Source organism: Ostrinia nubilalis, chromosome 4, assembly GCF_963855985.1.
Source record: "Ostrinia nubilalis chromosome 4, ilOstNubi1.1, whole genome shotgun sequence".
Taxonomy (NCBI): Eukaryota; Metazoa; Arthropoda; class Insecta; order Lepidoptera; family Crambidae; genus Ostrinia; species Ostrinia nubilalis.
In genome coordinates this window covers 9,041,733-9,061,652 of record NC_087091.1, presented here as the reverse complement: position 1 = coordinate 9,061,652, position 19,920 = coordinate 9,041,733, and the positions used below count along the sequence as shown (strand labels likewise).

The 19,920-nt window shown below is 36.7% G+C and overlaps 1 protein-coding gene and 1 long non-coding RNA gene across 2 annotated transcripts in view; one reads left to right on the top strand and one right to left on the bottom strand.

The window, feature by feature from the left end:
* Positions 1–1,162: 1,162 nt before the first annotated feature.
* On the top strand, positions 1,163–6,743 carry LOC135071487 (uncharacterized). Its single transcript, XR_010257262.1, has 3 exons — positions 1,163–1,277; positions 1,719–1,901; positions 6,652–6,743. It is a non-coding gene; the product is annotated as an uncharacterized LOC135071487 (long non-coding RNA).
* Positions 6,744–8,432: 1,689 nt separating this feature from the next.
* Positions 8,433–19,920, bottom strand: part of LOC135088644 (uncharacterized) — a 53,085-nt gene continuing 41,597 nt past the window's right edge. The window contains exon 3 of the mRNA XM_063983568.1: positions 8,433–8,734. Coding sequence (XP_063839638.1) covers positions 8,506–8,734 — 229 coding nt within the window. The 3' untranslated portion in view covers positions 8,433–8,505. The remainder of the gene's footprint in view (positions 8,735–19,920) is intronic.

Below are 19,920 nucleotides of genomic sequence, written 5' to 3'. Positions count from 1 at the left end.
GTTATTGTGACATAGGGTCCTATCCTAAGCATTATCCTAATCCTGATAACAAAACGTTAATAAATAAACTAGCTGAGTTCATCATCATCATCATTTCAGCCATAGGACGTCCACTGCTGAACATAGGCCTCCCCCAATGCTTTCCACGTTGATCGATTGGTAGCGGCCTGCGTCCAGCGCTTCCCTGCTACCTTTACGATGTCGTCGGTCCACCTTGTAGGTGGACGTCTCACGCTGCGTTTTCCGGTACGCGGCCTCCATTCCAGAACCTTGCTGCCCCATCGGCCATCAGTTCTGCGTACTATGTGCCCTGCTCATTGCCACTTCAGTTTGCTAATCCGTCGGGCCTGAAGACGAAAGTCTACAACCAATGTGTGTTACCAGTGATAACTTTATTGCTCGGAAACGTGGCCTCTCACTATAGGCCTTATACAGAGGCTCAAAGTTGCACAGCGTGCTATGGAGAGGGCTAAGCTTAGTGTTTCATTGCGAGATCGAATCAGAAATGAGTTCGTTTACGGATTTATTTAAGGGTAAGGTTAATAAAGGTTAATAAATTACTTAAAAACTGATTTTTAATTTGTGGTGTACTAAGAAAAAAAAACAGTTTTCCTAGAACACAAGTAGTAAGTAGAGTATAGAGGAGGCGTTTCAAGTGGACAGTGGACGGAGACGAACCCATGACCTGAGACAGACGTTTGTGTCATTAACTTATTCTAATTCTATTAGATCAGTAAAAATAGAAGCCAATAGTAAAAAATATTAAAACAGACTTGAATACGACTGTATTCGGCTGAAGGACTGAGGGTACAACATATTCAAATTATCAAGCCCTCGAGCAGAGGCTCAGGATCAGACAGTGTGTACTGTGCACTGTACACACTGTCTGATCCTGAGGATCTGGGTTCGGGATGATCCGGTAATTATTAAACAATAATTAATCTTTGACATTATCTTCTACTACACCATTATACCTACTTACCTTACCTACTCATTCTATTTGAGGCGGAGAGGAATGCAACAAATCGGGATGGTTTTTGTTTTCACATGAGTGAAAAAAATATCAAACAAGGAAAACTACCAAAAACTCTTTACAACATCAAGACATATTTTACTTGACAGTTAATAACTATGTCAAGTTGACATGGATGGCACAAACGACGTAAAAAGTCAACAAACACAAACAAGCTTGTTAATTTCAAAACATAAACCGCAATCTTCGAGTCTATCATACAAATTCAATGTTAAATAACAACATTGCTGGTAAAAATAATCAGGTAAAGCTAAATTTATTTATATGGTACCAATAAACATTATTTCTTTCTTTCAGAATAACGTGAGTATTTTATAAACTACTTAATTGTAAATATTTTCGCTAGAACTCACGTGGGCGCCCGCACGCGCTTCAGTATCGAAAATTAGTGTGGGCACTCCTCGCCGCGGCCGTGCATATTACATTAACTCGCGTTGAGTATAAACTTTAGCGAAGGCGAAAGCCCTACTACCTAAGTTCTCCTGAAATTATTCAGTGGGAGCCTGTAGCATAGATTTAAATACTATTTCATCATCATCATCATTTCAGCCATAGGGACGTCCACTGCTGAACATAGGCCTCCCCCAATGCTTACCATATTATCGATTGGTAGCGGCCTGCGTCCAGCGCTTCCCTGCTACCTTTATGATGTCATCGGTCCACCTAATACTATTTAACTGTTTAGGATTCATCCAGCTTACCACAAGATGGGTAAAGCATCAGCATCGACGCTGAATACTGGAGAAATCGTGCTGTCGGCAATAAAAAAACTTATGAGGAATACCGGTTGGACCGCACGGACTATTATCAAGTTTATAAAAATGGAGTACAGAGTTAGCGACCCTAAACTAAGTCGGAAGGTTTCAAGGTAAAACAAAGATAAACAAAAAAAACATTTTATTATTTTGTGTACTCACTCATGTAAAATATTAATACCCGAGTAATTTCACATGCGTTATTTATGAAGGTAACAGGAACCTGTACACGAAGATTCCGTACCGCGCGGGAATAACTTGACATCTCGACATGCACTTTTTTTTTTATTAGCTTAAACGTTTCCTCTACCTTATACCCTTCTGGTATAAAAAACTCAACTCGAAATACTCAAAAATACTTGAAATACAGCTCTTGTTCACAAGTAAATATCTCCAATTTAGGCAATAAATATTTGACATAACGATATATCCAATTAATATTATTCGTACAAACATTTATATTTCGATTTATCAATGTATGTCAGAACATGTATTTGTTAATATCTCGACTTATACATTTATGGATTTTCGTTTTTAATTTGACAAAAACAGTTATCAAGTTATGATCCCCTCTGAGTACTAAACACATCCATGATATGTGCAGTTGTCTAGTTATGCACACTGTCAAGAGTTTGGATATTTGGAGTTATCCAGCTATTACATTCGTATAATCATATTTTTATATGTGTTTTAGCAGTTGTTAAAATATAACATTGTCAGGATTTTGAGCGTCTTTAAATATTTTGTACTTTGCAACCCCTGAAAATATTTTTTAATATATTTAAGCGTTAATTATTACTTTTATTACTATTTTCAATAGTTTAAAACTAAATTAACGTTTAAATAGCAAGTTGAAAGTAGAAAGATAAGTTTAGTCAATAGGTAGGTACTATCTAGGTGATTGCTATAGTAATTGGCCTGTACATAGTTATTGGCCACCTTGGCTAAAATAAAAATAAACAAGCATATGTACGTTATTAAGAGTGGACAAGAGACACAAATACTTTCTCTGAGCAATACGCTGTCCAATGTAGTATGTCAGAGTAAGAACAGATGGCACTCTAAACAGCAGAAGCTTTCTTTCGACAACGAGTCGTCCGAGTAGCCGCATGCTTGTCAAAATTTTTAGGTAAATATTTATGAATATTGTTCGTAATTTAATTGTTTTTGCTTGTTATAGTAATTTTACTGTTTTTTTTTGTAAAGAGATAAATGGTAGCTTATGTAGATAGATTAAGTTACTTTGTTTTGGAATAAAATAACTTTAAAATTAGACCGGCCAATAACTATACCACGTTTCAATTTATTTCAGTTATTGGCCATGGGTGGCCAATAATTAAATTTTACTTTTATTGTATTTTTATTCAAGATTAAGTTAATTTAACCCTTAAATATTTGCTATTAAAATAATAACGTCCTAACCTATTAGGATCAGTAATTAGCCGGGGGGCCAATTACTGACACTTATGCACGGCCAATAACTATTTTTATTGATTTACTTTACCTAGATTGTTACAAGATGCCGTAGGTAACACAGTATACTAAGGTTGGTATAAGTAGTTGGAACAGAAACAATTAATCAGTTTAAAAAAATAAAACAAATAAAACCTGAAATGCAAAATAATGATTTTTTTTATTCTCTATCGTTTGTGGGACTATTTATTTATTATAAGCAAAATGGATTGGAAGCGGAAGTTACAGATGAACCTGAACCTATAAGTCGGGAGAAAGAATCAACATTGAGTGAAATAGGAGAACTTCAAACTAGAGATAAAGAAAGAGACACAAAAGACCCTAAAACTGGGACCCAAGAAGATGAGATAGGTACTTGTAGACGAACGAGAACGACGAGATGAACCGTTACCGTAACCAGAATATCAGAGGATTCTGGAAGAAAAAGCTAAAGAAAAAGAAATCCTCGAGAAAGAAAAAAGGTAACGGAAAATTGAAAGAGAACATAAAAGAGAGGACAGAAAACTGAAAGCTGAAGAAAAGAAAACTGCTAAAATAAAAAAAGTAAGAATAATGTATCTGTATCCAATCAAATCTGTAATATTTGCAAAAAGCTTATAAAAAATAGACTTTTAGTATGCTCTGAGTGTCACCGTGTCTTTCATAAATCTTGTGCAACAGCATATTCCTGAAGAAGAAGGAGACAGTTATCTTTGTCACAATTGTTACAATGTAACTGAATGTACTGACGATGATGAGATAGATGAAGAAATCGATAAGAGTGATACTGATGACGAATTCTTAGCTAATCTTAAGGAAAGACAAAATGAGTTAGGATTACAAAGCGTGAAGTTTCAGTGATTTTTATGGGTTTTTTTCGGTGGCTAATAACTGTACTTCTAGGAGCCAATTACTGTGATTTTGGGGCCAATAGCTAAATTTAATGTGATCTCTGATATTTTTAAAATTATTATTGTAATTCTTATCGTATAACACCAAATAGGTACTAGCTTAAATAGCAGCAATATTGTTTTCTCATAATAAAATATAAAAAGTAAACAAAAGTCGAGTTTTTGTTACATTTTACACAAGTTAACTTACACAACGCTCTTAAAGGGCCAATAACTGTAGCAATCACCTACTTATGTTTTTCCATAACAGACTAAGATTTCGTTTGACAACCGAATATAAGTAAAAAATCTAATAATAAACTTTAGGTCAACTTTAAGTTCCGGATATTTTTTATAGTCTATTGACTTCAATGACATTAATTAGGAATAATGATGAGGTAAGTAGGGTCGATACGCCAGATCTCGTCCATTTAGTGAGTTGGTAGATTTGAGGAATAAAAATAATATAAAATTTTTCGTAATCATTTTGAACGAAAAATTGTTGTCATTATGCTCTCTTTAGTCTTTATAAGTATAGTATTAAACTTGCTCTAAACTATTAGAAGTTTTAATATCTTTGTAATATTCATATTATAGAAAAAATGCATTCAAAATCACTAATAATTAAATACAGCATGGAAATAAAAAAATATAGATAAAATCTTACTAATTGGTATTCAAAATATTTAGGTATCACACTTAATAATTATAAACATTCATATATTTTAGTTTATTTCATTTTTTTAAATTTCAATAGTATGGCTCAATTTGCAATATGGTATCCTCTCTAGGCACAGTTTGCTTTTTAATATTATTTACAACGTCTGTACTCTGTATTTAAAAAAATGTCGTGATAATGTGGACGCAAATTGGCTATCACAAAGGGTAAGCTACATTTGGAGCGTGTATTAGCGTCCAGGAAAAGGCCTAAGTACTGAAAAAAATCTTTGTGTTCGATAAGTCATGTAAATGACGTTTTAAATAATATACAACATGCATTGTTTTGTATATTTTAATATCTTAGACCCAGTTAGACCAGACCGCGATCACTTCTGACGCAAAGTGGAAATTTCATTGTAGTAAATTCGCATCCACCTTATTTTAAGTGTCATTTAATAAAGTACAATCACCGATATCATTATCCGTATTGTATGGTTCATGGTTAAGGATTAGAGACTGCGGTAAATCCCAAACTAGACCTAAATATATTAAAAACTTACATTGAAACGCGCACCTGCTCACGTGGGATTTATTTTTGGCAAAAACGGTAGCATGCTATAAGATTTTTTTAATGTGGGTTTACCTGTCATACATTCAGGGAATCATAGCAATAGCTTTTGTTCTAGAGTGATCTGTCATTTGGACGTGAACTGGACGGTGGACGCGAAAGGGCGTGTCGACCTTACGCAAAAATATTTCAGTTAATTTTAATTATTTTAAGCTTAATGGTAAGCCTAAAATAATTAAAATTAATTGTGCTTGTTATGAAGCATGGCTTTTGTTCTTTTATTTGTCTTTTTTTTTAATATTAAGTAAACGTACAATTATCTGATCAAAAGCAATCATAATCTAATAATGATGGTATTAATAAATTTGTTACTATTTCATTGCAAAAGTGATAAAAATATGTTCTATTTTTATGTTTTGTTTTTTTACTTAAACTTCATTCAAAATAATTAACTTAAATCCAATTTTTACACCTTAAATGTTTGTTTTTCTTTGGTGAATAACTTGACAAGTCGTCGGTACACAACTTGACAAGTCTTTTTTTTAATAGATTAAGAAGATAATATAATCAAATTCTTACGCCAATCGAAAGGTACGCATCAAATTAGCTTATTTCAATCATAAAAATATCAATTATCATTAATTCAGATTTACCAGAGAACTCTAAACTTTAAAATCGCTCCCCTGAAAAGTACGCAAAAATGACATGTCAAGTTATTCCCGCGCGGTACGGACTGATATCCTTATGAATAATAAATAAATAAATATCCTTGGCCATTTTACATTGCGCCTCTAGTCACCTTGTAGGTACTTGGGTACTAGGCAACGGATATCATACCTACTTTAACTTTTTGTTTGTAAATATACTTACTTATATGTAAGGTAGAATTATAGATAGAAAACATCCAGACCAACACTAACTTTTCTCCTCCCTGGCTAGGGGAGACAACAGGACTGGATTTTTAATTAATTATTTGAGGACTGTTGTCCCCCTGGCAAACATTATTTAAAAGCCATATATTTTTATAACATTTAAGAAGGTCTGGAGTACCCCTAGCCAGGGGGGACAACAGTGGGCTGAGTGCGAGTTTACATCAAACGAAAAAATGTATGAAAATTGTAGTTTTTGAACGTTTCCCGCTAGGGGCGCTGTACAATCCGTCATACATTTAATGTCATTTTTTGAGCGCGTTTGATGAAAACTCACACTACGCCCTCAGGACTGCACCAAAATTAGCTGTCACTTGTAGGAGACAGCATGTCCAGTGTGTATAGAGGTCAAATTACTTTCCAGGGCGTTGAAACGTGGTGTCAAATTGGGTCTGCTTCAAATGGAGCGTGGCCGCTACAGACTCAACGATATGTCGCGGCTGGCGCGGCCGGTGAGCGCGCGCGAGATCAGGCTGCGCCAGCGCCGCGCGCGGCAGAGGCAGCGCGAGCGCCCCCTACACATTCGCAGCCACTCGCCCTCCATCACGTCGGAGCGAGCATACATCAGCTACAGGCGATCTTAATAAATACAATTTTTGTAGATAATACATTTTTCATTTACGTTTATACGCCTTATTCCGATCACCAGTTTCCGAGAAATAATCAGAATAAAAAAATATTGAAAAACAAAAAACCCAACCGTAAAAATAAACTAAAAAGATAGAAACAACACAACTTAAGTATTCACAAATGCAGTCGAAAAAATGCCGGTTTTAGGACATTTCTTGAGCTTGGCACTGAGCAGGCTGGCACCGACTCCGAGAATATCAATCATGGTATACATTTGTCGTAATAAATAAATATTGAATTATTTTCTACTTTTTAGTGCAGGATTTTTGGAGTCTGCTCTAATTTTTTTGTTATCTAACATAGCTAAAGTGGTTGCTGTGGGTACTGTTTACAAAATACCGCATTTCTATGTCTTAAAAAAACTATCAGAAATTAATAAGGACTGTTAATAAATCTGGGGGCACGGCAGTGCCCCCACCAAGTCGAGCAAAAAAGCGGCACGGCCGTACCATCCTTTTCTCGAAGCAATTCAGGCCATTTTCGACCGCCTGTAACTTCGTTGTGGATAAAACTAGAAGGCTGAATTTTCATTAGCTATGCAGGCATTGTAAAGACACGGTATATTTAAAATTTCATTCAATTTGAACCAGTAGTTTAAGAATTATAACGGGTCAAAGTTACTTAATTTTGTCACTCACTGACTGACTCACTGACTGACTCACTGACTGACTCACCGATCATCAAAATTCTAAGGCACTTCTAGCAGACCTAGAAGGTTCAAATTTGGAATATAAGTAGTGTTTGGTGTATGAATCAAGGAAAAACTAAAATATTTGGGGGCACGGTAGTGCAACTGCCAAGTCGAGTGAAATTTTTCAATTTCGGTCCAGTTTTCTAGATACATAACTGCTGTCTACAAAATACAAAAAAGAAATGAGATCCCATCAAAAACAATAGGTACTTGTCAAAAAAACCAAGTCTCGCAACTCAGTTGTTCTACGGTAAAAAGTTGTGAGATCCATGTAATACCAAGTCCAGGCCAGGAAATCTTTAACGTTTTACATAAATATATTGACTTGGCCATCGCATGAAAACACGTGTAAATTAAATTATTTAGTGCGATGGCCAAGTCAATAATTTATGTAAAACGTTAAAGATTTCCTGGCCTGGACCATTGAGTTATAATATACTTAATATTACTTCAATGGCCTGGACTTGGTATTACATGGATCTCACAACTTTTTACCGTAGAACAACTGAATTGCGAGACTTGGTTTTTTTGACAAGTATTGTTTTTGATGGGTAGGTATATGCTATAATAATTTAAAAAAAAGCCACTATATTACGTTCAACACACAAATTAAGAAAGAAAAAAGAAACGCACAACAAGAGACGATTCGAGAGTATACCTATAAATTATTGTATTATTTATGTACATGTACCTAGGTACTAACCTTGCGTTCTACTCGGATGCGTAACTAATTTAATAAAACAACAAATAAGTATCATTCTTTTTTATTTTTATGGCGCTACCTAAAACTGATGGTTTTAGAAAGGAATAAAATGAAAGGAGACTTATTTATAAAAAGGTTATTTTTATTTCTTCAACTAAATTAATAATGATAACGTTAATATTCATTCCAATCGTTTACCCACACGAACCAACTAATGAACATTGCATCAATATTGGTATTGTAGATCCAGGCCCTTGCCCTGTGGGTGTATAGTCTGTACTATTATAATCCGTCGATGTTAGAGTGTACTTGACGAGGTAGGTGTAGCCATCAGAGGCGTCTAGGTAGAATTGTCCGGTATATTCAACTGGATTTTTGAGAGTTAACTTGCTGTTCTGTTTAGTAACTTCTGAAAGTATGTAGCTGAAAACGTCATATGGGTTTAATTTGAGTAGGTACGAGTATAACAACAAATTGAAAGAAAACCTCCAATGGGCCTGTGTGCCTACCATGAGTTTACGTTAGGTGTGCTCGCTAGCGACTGCGTAAAAAATGACATTTAAATGTATGACATATTGTGCAGCGCCCCTAGCGGCTACTTTCAAGAAATAAAATCTTCATAGAACTTTTTGACGTATTCGCTAGCGAGCTCACCTAACGTAAACTCATGGTAGGCACACTGGCGCACAATTTTTGTTGAGGATGCCAAAAAAACTACAAAAAATTAGAATGAATACTGTGTTTTTACTTTTTTGATATCTTTAAAAATGACTGAAATATTCAAGCTCAAAGTGCGCTCTTCCGCTTAGAGCGATTTTCCGCGCGGATTTTGAAAATGTGACGTAGTAACATGAAAAGCTGCATGTAAGATGTTATCTGTGTAGGTACAATGGTTAGAATGGTTAGTAGGGGAGCCAAAGCGGGGATTTCGGGACTTACTAAATAGTGGCAGTCTGGCAGACTAACATACAAGGAAATACTTTGTACCTGGTTGATTACCTCTACTTAGTATGAATTTTTGATATAAAACGGCATTAGTTCTTATGCCTTTTACGCAAAAAATACCTCAATTGAGCCCAAATTTAAGACACGCAGCCATACCTTGAGTGACGATGGAAACTAGCCTAGATGGAGGACACATGAAATTGAACTTCTGCTTCTTCATTGATAAAGACTTATCATTTACCATACCTTAACATTTTGTATTCCATTTTCCAGTCACTTTTTTTTAGCTTACTGTTTAAACAAAACGTGGGATTTTTTTTAAATCTCAGGCCTTTTGAACGCACATCTGAACGACGTCTGGCTTTAATTTCACCCTGTTTCTGCTGTAAACTACCTCCAAGGTAAACATGAGTAAAGCATGGGATTTTTTGGGTTCTCGCCTTCACTGCTTTTATCGCTACTGGAGACCTATCCGCGAGAGGGCAACTACTTTTATTTTTTATACTTAAAACTTCATTGTACCTATCATTAAATTTAATGAAAAGATAAACTAAAATTTTTCAGCATAACGAAAATCTGCTTTGGCGCGTAGCCGCACCAATGCAACGTGACAACTGCAGTTCGGACTTCTTTATGCGTCTACTACACATACAATAAAATTCGAACTATAGCACATTTTTTCTTTCTAATTCTAATTCAGTAAAAAATGTTTTTGAAACCTTCATTCATAATTCAAAAGTTATTGTCATATGACAGAACTTATGACCAGACCATGTACATTGAATAAAATATTTTTCTTTTTATCATCAAGCTTAGTAGCCTAATAAGTTACTATGACACTCGAGTTAATCCACATTCAGCACCATAGCCTCCCCTTCTACAAGGCCCTCTACAAATGTCTAAATGTCACTTAACCCTTTTAGCACCAGTTTTTTTTTTGTTTTTGAGAAGATGTACACAAATATTTATATCAATTAAATTATAGTCCAGTCGTTTGGTACAAATTAACGTGGTTACCTGGAAAGTGTTCCGGGAGTTTTGAAAATTGGTGAATAAAATAGATTTCGCTATGCTCTCTGTTAGTCTGTTAGTTAAGTGTGATTGCCGCGCTCGTTGCGAAATTAGAAAAATGCTGCCTTAGAGAAGATTTTTGATAATTATATTCTTTCCTATTTCGTCGTTACAGCCAAATGACGTCCACTGCTGGACAAAGGCGAGAGGCCTTTGTGTTTTCCATAGGTTTTTCATAATGAACAGTCCTGCGCTGCCCGCATTCAGGTTCTTCCCGCGACCTTTACCAGATCATCGGTCCACCTAGTAGGAGCCCTGCCCACACTACGTCTTCCAGCCCGTGGTCGCCACTCAAGAAATTTTCTGCCCCAATGGCCATCGTCTCTACGAGCTATGTGTCCCGCCCACTGCCACTTGATTTTAGCAATTCTGCGTGCTATGTCGGTATGTTATTCTGATTAATGTCGTTGCGGGTCCAATGTCAGTTTAACTTTCCCCCGGGACAAAGGATAGTGCCAGGGTCTGGACCAAGTGCTGCCCAGAATCAACCCATAGTGCATTTTGTTCCTCAGGCCAATACTAATGTTCAAACCGAAGCGCACTGAAATCTATCCCTGGAGTTATGAGAAAAAAAGAGTTTTGTTTTGAATTATTTACATACAAAATATCATCGATATATACGTACTACGCATAAGATTTCGTGATTTTGGCATTAAATAACACTCGCTATGTTGAACTTAACCATACTGCATCCGTACACCTTACTTTAGTGCGACTTAGGGTATCCTTCCGTTTGGCCAAATTACTTTTCGCCAAAATTCACTTCGCAAACAACTTATCGCCAAAGTTTCATTTCCCAAATAAACTTTTAGCAACTGTACTTTTCGCAACTAATTCATTTGGTCAAATTAACATTTGGCCAAATTTTACTTGGCAAATGTTTATATAGCAAATGTTTTATTTTGCCAAATATTATATCCCAAATAATTTGCTTGGTCAAATTGACACTTCACATACTTACGAGTACCCACCGTTACCCACAAATCAAAGCATAAGGCACATGGTCATGGTTTTCACAATAATTTTATTTAAAACAGAGAGATTGCAGAAAATAGTATGGTTGCAAAAAGTAGGTATTGTAGAAAATAGTAGGTTAGGTTAGGTTAGAACAGTGACCCTTAATAGAATCATCTCTATTGTTAATGAATCATTTGGAAATTTCGATAAAAAGAATGAAATATGAAAATTTATTTAGAAAAAATTTTATATTAACTACCCACTAAACAAAATAATAACCACAAGCTAATTTGTATTCCATTCTATGCACCAATCAAATTGTTTTGTAAATAGTTTATCGTGAAATATTTTTGCCAAATGAAACATTTGGCAAAACATACTTTGCCAAACAATAATTTGCTAAACAATAATATGCCAAAAACGACATTTGCGAATTAAAAGTTTGCAATAAGTTGTTTTGCCAAATGAGAATTTGCCAAATGAAAATTTGCGAAACGTTGTTTGCGATGTGATAATTTGGGAAACGTTTTTTGGCCAAACATTAGTAATCCGCGACTTAGACATTCTTTATAAGCGATCTAACGCTGTTGCAATAGTTTGGTTAGTTGACAGAAATCATTATTTCCTAAATGAAGCAAGAAGTTTTAGTTCTCTGTCCTTGCGAAAAATCTATTTATTGGTGAATTACAATTGATTTATTGAAGTTATTGTAAGCTAAAACTTCTTGCTCCATTTTGGAAATAATTAATTTCGGTCAACTAACTAAACTACTGAAACAGCGCTTGATCGCTTATAAATAATGTCGAAGTCGTACTAAAGTAAGATGTGCGGATGCAGTATGGTTAAGTTCAACATAGCGAGTGTTATTTAATGCCAAAATCGCGAAATCTTATGCATAGTAGGTATATATCGATGATATTTTGTATGTAAATAATTCAAAACTAAACTCTTTTTTTCTCTTAACTCCAGGGATAGATTTCAGTGCGCTCCGGTTCACAAATTGGTATTGGCCTGAGGAACAAAATGCACTATAGTTTCATTCTGGGCAGCACTTGGTCCAACTTCCATACATGGATTGGCACTGTCCTTTGACCTTCATTGGTTGAGTTTTTGTAGCGGTCAAGCTGTAGATCCTGGCTACACAGGAGTTGCAGTGGTGGGAACGAGAGGTGGGAATAGTCCCGTGCTATGTCGGTCACTTTGGTTCTCCTCATTTCTGATTCGATCACGCAGGGAAACCCCGAGCATAGCCCGCTCTATCGCTCTTTGGGTGACCTTAAGCCTTCTTATGAGGCCCATAGTAAGCGACCACGTTTCAGATCCTTAAACTTTCCTATTTATTTCATGACTAGCTTTTTTTTTAATGTGACTGGAGGCAAACGAGCAGACGGATCCCCTGATGGTAAGTGATTACCGTCGCCCATAGACACCCGCAGACCCAGGGGCGTTACAGGTGCGTTGCCGGCCTTTAAGGTTTTAAGACCTTTTGCCTGCGGCTTCTATAATGTATAATCACCAATTTTAAAATAACTGGACTATTTACTCGTTAATGAGCACAGAGACACAAAATTGGTTATTTTTCTAGTTTATATTTTTTTTAAGTGCATAAATGTAAAAATGGCTTAATAGTGCACAAAATTGGCAATAGGTGGCATAATAATAGCGACGTTTTACCTGAAAATAAAACGTTTATTAAACATACTTACCTTATTCGAAGCCTTTATAATGAGAGTAGTGTCTGTCTTTTCCTGTTTGAGTACTAGTTTTGACGTATAATCTGCCCACGTGACTTCCGCTCCGGTCCCCCACCGCCTAAGCACGCCTCAATTAACGACACTAGCGCCACCAACGGTAGCTCGAAACTAGGTTTCGATATTCTCGCCATTGTGTTTTATGACACCAGGTAGATTTAAAAAGTAGGCTTCGAATAAGGTAAGTATGTTTAATAAACGTTTTATTTTCAGGTAAAACGTCGCTATTAAACAGTACTGTACCGTTATTCGAAGCCTTTATAATGAGAGACGTGTCTATTATCTCCTGGTGGCGCTGTGTAATCGCCAATGTGATCAATTGAAGAATAAGACATTGATCAGTGAGAAATGTTATGAATTAGTTAGAACTTTAGCTTATCTGTCTACTGAGTGGTAATGTACTGTGTGTAGGTACATTATAATATTTTACAGAACGCAACCTGCATCTGCATCTCCGTAAATTCACGTCTAATGCATCGTTTATTAACAACTATGTAACAATGAACTATCGGTTACTTTACGTCATGTAAAAGGCGCAAAAGCTACGTCCACCCTCACTCACAGTATCAGACCGTTGGATGAATTTAATAAGCTTCGGTAGGAGTGAATAATTATTAGGTATGGATAAGAATATTCACTGGTACAGTTAAGGTCGCTTGCCGATAGCGGGCGTTTGATGATCTCCAACATTTCCCACATTTAGGTATCAGCTCAGATTTTAATATTTATAAACCTTTACAGGACCGTAGCCTAGGTGGACGGTGTAATGAATAGGTGAAAATAGCTAGCCGGCTATGTATAGGTACGATACTTTTGTATTGCCTGAGTATTCCGCGTTATCGCTGTTCACTAGGGATAGCGAAGTTTGAGTCGGAATTGACAAAATTTATAATAATACAGACTTTCCTAGTACAAACTTAGTAAACTTTGCGGTTTACAAACGTCGGTGCTGTGGTAAGACTGTGCGACCATTATCTTTAGGGCTAACAGTGATAACTTGTCAGCTAGATCAGCTTATTGACGGTTAGTCAACCAGCTTAATTCAGAGCAATCTTAATATGTAATTATGTATTATTGTAATTACAATTATGATAATTAATAATGTTATAGGGCTGAAGAAGTTGGAGTCCTTTAACCACGAATGCTATAAAATCATAATTACATCATTCTACCACCAATAGTAGCGGAGCATCGATAAGAATGTTGCGAAAGCGGGAAAAGTTATGCAGACGAAGTCGCAAGCACAGCTAGAATTAAATGATATTTTCGTAGCCGATCTAAACCTTATCAGGTTTCATCAAGGCCCTTAGGGTGGGCATCGGATTTAATTTTGAATGATTTATTTTCATCACCCTGAATGCCGTTGGACGATCGCTCATTTGCATGATGTAATAATATTTATGTAAAAATATTTATGTAATGATGTTTGTGTAACACAAAGTTTTATATCATCGCCAATGTCACTCATGATTCATTGAAGTGTACATACCTAAGTTGCCAGTAGGTAGGTAAGTACTAATTTTTGTGACAATAGTCAGCAGAGACAAATTACTTTATTGACCTAGCGAGTCGGGTAGGTATTAGAATATTTCACGAGGCTGTTGTACTTAAAACAAGCTAACTCGTAAACAGTTGTTTGTGCCACAACATTTTGCTTGTGACTACCTTCGTTACAGTATAATGATTGATGGATTTAAATCACATCAAATACGAATTTTGTAAATTGTACCATGTAGGTAGGCGAAGGACTTTCGGCCCCAAGCAAAGAGCTTAAGAGTGCGGCACAATTATCCAAAATTAATTCCAACCATGTTTATGTACTTCTGTGTGACCCTAAGGTCACAGTGATAATTGGAAAAATCAGAGTTAAATTACTTTCTTGGACTGAAGGTTTTTATTTATTCCCTTAATTCCTCGTAAAAGTCGTTCATATTCATACGACAATTTTTATTGTACCACAGAGGTGCACAAACGGTCGAATTAGCAATATGACATGGTGTCATATTATGACACTAATAATAAATTATATTTATTTACTTAAATTTAGTTGACTAGACGTAGTCATTGACACTATAATAGGGCACACGGAAAGTTCAGTTAAGAGACTGAAGACTTGTGTGACTTTTGGTATGCAATCTTTTCTCCAACGAATGTAATGGCTTGTGTAAATGAGAAAATAACAAATTGTAGTAGGTAAACCTGCGCGGTTTAATATATATTTAGTAAGTACGGTTTACTAAAGTTAACAGTAAGACAGCCCAGGACCGAGCCGCCTGGAGACGCAGGACGCGGAGGGCCGACCCCAAATAAAATGGGAATGGGCCAGGCAAAGTAGTAGTAAGTACGGTTTACTAAAGTCACTGTTTTCGTTGTACAGTGAAATTCAATTGCGAAATGCGTTACCATGCAGCGTGTCCAATTTGTTTTAAGCTCAGATAAGCTTCATACTTTTGGTTATTGTGGATCATAAGTACTTGGTATTGGGTGCCATGAGCGCCTCAAGTTGGCGGTTAAAATGCTCTTTGCCTCACGCAAATCATGAATTGTAGTGTTATAACATGAAAATAGCCAATGCTTTAGGATTTGTAACGTTACGTGTCTTGATCTGCATGTTTTTGGTAACCGAGACTCGGTTAGACCATTTTGTATTTATGGAGTTCACCTTTTACTGTTACTAGTTTGTAAGACTGTTATTATTTGTTTATTTATTTTATATAGGTAAGGACCGACTTCATTGTGTTTATTATCCAGACTTGTATGCTTTTATTACAATAGGGGCATGGGTTATATCTGACCCCGAAGCAAGGATGGGTCCTGAGTTACCCCAGAATGAAGTCGTCCAATAGGTAAGGGCGCGAATGTCGCGACTCTTTCTGTGCGAATCAATTGCCGTCAGAACATTTGCATGAGTCTGTCGGTGTACTATAGGTATGTATAGGCAGAAAAATACTTATTTTAGTATTCAGTACTTTGTGGTACCCGCCAAGCGTCTATGGATGTATAACCTTATTTAAAAGACTATCAGGTCAATAGTTGTAACTTTACTATGCAGAGGCTGCATAAAGGCTTAAGTTTATTTAATTTCTCCAGGCGTTAACTGTTCGGTACCAAAAATTCAGAGCGCATAGCTGCGGCCCCGATTAATTAACATCCTTCAAGATTCTGAAGGTTTAGGGCGATGCCCTCGTATCATCTCGGCAGTAATGAAATAAGCCAAACTGACACGAATCGAGTCATTTTTGCGTAATCTCATGATCTCTGTCTCCACCTTTTACCCATGGCAGGTCTTAAATAGCTTACTTTTGTCATGAAATAAAGCATTTTAATTAGGGTTCCATAACCCTTGAAAATTATGAGGATTTGGGGCGATGCCCTCATGTCCTCCCGGCAACATCACTTTAATTTTGCCGTGCAAAATAGAATTTCAGAACCTTTTATAGTTATGCGGATTTAGGGCGAAGCCCTCATGTCTACCCGGCAACTTTACTTATTTTCGTTTGCCGTGGAATAAGGCGTTTGGGTTCTATAACTCTTCAAAATTATGAGGATTTAGTTTAGGATGATGCCCTCATGTCTTTTAACCGCAAATACAAACGAGTGAGGTTGCTTGGCTCGAAATGTAATGATTTGAGTCCGATTCTCTTTGGGTAATCTCCTATCCCAGAGGGATGAGGGATAACATGACAGTTTAGAGCGATGCCCTAAGATCTCTCGAAGTAAATAAAAATGAGCGAGGTTGCTCGGCTCGAAATGTAGTGATTTGAGTCCGGTTCTCTTTGGTTAATCTCCTATCCCAGTGGGATGAGGGATAACATGAGGGTTTAGAGCGATGCCCTAAGACCTCTCGACGTAAATAAAAATGAGCGAGGTTGCTCGGCTCGAAATGTAATAATTTGAGTCCGGTTCTCTTTGGGTAATCTCCTATCCCAGTGGGATGAGGGATAACGTGAGGGTTTAGAGCGATGCCCTAAGACCTCTCGACGTAAATAAAAATGAGCGAGGTTGCTCGGCTCGAAATGTAATGATTTGAGTCCGATTCTCTTTGGGTAATCTCCTATCCCAGTGGGATGAAGGATAACAAGAGGGTTTGGACCAATGCCCTACTAAGACCTCTCGACATAAATAAAAATGAGCGGCGTTGCCTGGCTCAATATGAAACTCCTTGAGTGTTTGAGTTTTCTCCTATCCCGGTGGGATGAGGGAGAAAAGGTTCTGGCTCCTGGTTTTTCCCTGTTTGCTCCAAGAGAACTTACCCTCGCTACAGGATTATGCTGCTGCGCTTTGGTTACACTGCCATCTAGCTTGCCGAGTAGCCAGTTTGAGTTTTCCACTGTAGGTATTTAGCATAAGACGAAATCTCAGATCGATCTGCGGAGCAGAGTTGCGATCGTATTGCTGCCGAAAAATTTTCCAGACGCCGCTAGCATCAAATAAACTGCGTATCTCCTTCACCGTTTATTACACAGACTCACTGTTTATCTACACAGTAACAGCATAGCGTTTTCCTGAAATCATAGTTTAAGAAAACCACAAAGGTATTATTATACCTACGTACCGTATCCTAATAGGACAAACTGCACACTTCACTTTTGGGTTATAAGCCATGCGTTAGACTTCCATAATGGCGGTAGGGTAGGTACGTCGGTAAGCTACCCTACCTAGTGGAAGTTTTCATACTTTCCCCGGATGCATATTGATAACGGTAGTTTACCGTTTATTTATTTTGTTGATTTATAAATCAACACAATACGTCCGATGGAATTCGTATGTCTGAAATGGTATTGGTAAGTTGGTACTTACAGCTTATTGTAGCAAGCAATCACATCTTGCGACTATCACATTACACCACACCATCCTTTGATTTGACCTCTACGCCAACTCTTGCTCCTCTTCTGCACGTGGACATAATATTTCCTCTTTCCTTTTAAAAATAAAGACATCTAACGGAAAACCGTTAGGAACAAACACAGCTAAAAAGGAGTGTTATACCGTTAGGAATGAACACAGCTAAAAAGGAATGTTAGTTTTAAAACACATCCAACGAAAAACCGCTGGGCACAAACATTGCTAAAAAGGAATGTTAGTTTTAAAACACATCTAACGGAACACGCCGTCAGGTACGAACATTGCTAAGAAGAAAAGTTACTTTTAAAAACATTTCTAACGAAAAATCGTTAGAAGAAAACATTGCTAGAAAGGAATGTTACTTTTAAAACACGTCTAACGGAATACCGTTAGGTACAAGTATTACTAGAGAAGAAAGATAATTATTTAAAATTACACTGAGTTAGATTTAATGCAATCTACCTCCGAACGGTAACACCGTTGTAAAAATAAATTACACTGCGAAATAAGTAATCACAGTAGTTTTTATAAGTTTTCAGCCAGTACATAATAATTTAGAAGTACTTACATTATGATGGTAATATTTTACCTGGATCACGTCACGACTAGTACCTGTGAGATGGGTCGCGAACTAGCGGAGCTAATTCTACGACCGTCTCGAACGGGAACTAAAACACCAATGGCGAGAATATCGAAACCTAGTTTCGAGCTACCGTTGGTGGCGCTAGTGTCGTTAATTGAGGCGTGCTTAGGCGGTGGGGGACCGGAGCGGAAGTCACGTGGGCAGATTATACGTCAAAACTAGTACTCAAACAGGAAAAGACAGACACTACTCTCATTATAAAGGCTTCGAATAACGGTACAGTACTGTTTAATGGTTACTTTTTAGCGCTTACTTTGAAATGTGATTGAACGATGACAACTAACAACAGTTGTCAGTTAGGTAAAATTTATATTTTAGTTGGAAAAAGACAGAAAGTGGTAAATGGGTTAACGTGCGGGGGCTGAAAAATCATGTTGTGACGTCACTTTTTGTAAATTTGAAAAAGTCCGTAAACTTCTCGAAGCTCTATCTTCGGTAATACTGGATGGATTGAGGTGAAATAAAAACTAGTGTTATGTATGTGATCTAAACTTTAAATTTAGTCATAATTTAACTTAATATTATATGTATGGTATTTTTTAATGTATTGGTTCTATGCGAGTATAAAAGCAAGTTGAAAGAAATAATTATGTTCTGTGTTAGTTCGTTCGTTCGGTTCCGCCAAATGACGTCCACTGATGGACAAAGGCCGCCAAGACTTTCCATAATGAACGCCTCCTACTAGGTGGACCGACGATCTGGTAAAGGTTGCGGGAAGAACCGTGATGCGGGCAGCACAGGACCGTTTTGTGTTACGTTTATTTATTTACAATAGCTAACTTTTTATAGTACTACAGAAGAAATACATTGAGAATATTTCCTGTAGAATCAGTTTATAAATAAAATTATAATAAAAAATTCAAGAAATTACAAGTTACTATTGTGCAAAATCTCTTGAAAGTTGAATCCTTTGTTACAGTTAGGCTGAGTTACACCACCTAACTTTGACCGTAACTATAACGTTAACCATTGTTTTTAACCGACTTCAAAAAAGGAGGAGGTTATAATATGTTTTGCTGTATGTATGTTTTTTTTATGTATGTTCACCGATTACTCCGTCAATTGTGGACCGATTTTCAAAATAAAAGGCCAGGCCAGGCCCCCTGGAAAATAACCCTAGATACAGTCCTATCAACTTAAGCTGAGAATTGCATTTGTGTGAGTGATCGCCAAAAGTACCGTTAGTAAAACACATACAAATAAAATTAATGTTTTATTAAAAGGAAGTGAATTGGGCCGATGTAACGACACTTGACACATCCTTTTAAATAAATAAATAAATAAAAACAGGTCCTCGGTCAGCATATGCCAATTGCCAAGGCACGAAGTACCTCGACGCTGATATTCTGCGAGCACCGTTTATAGAGAGGGCGTCCAGCCAGCCTTACAAAAACAAC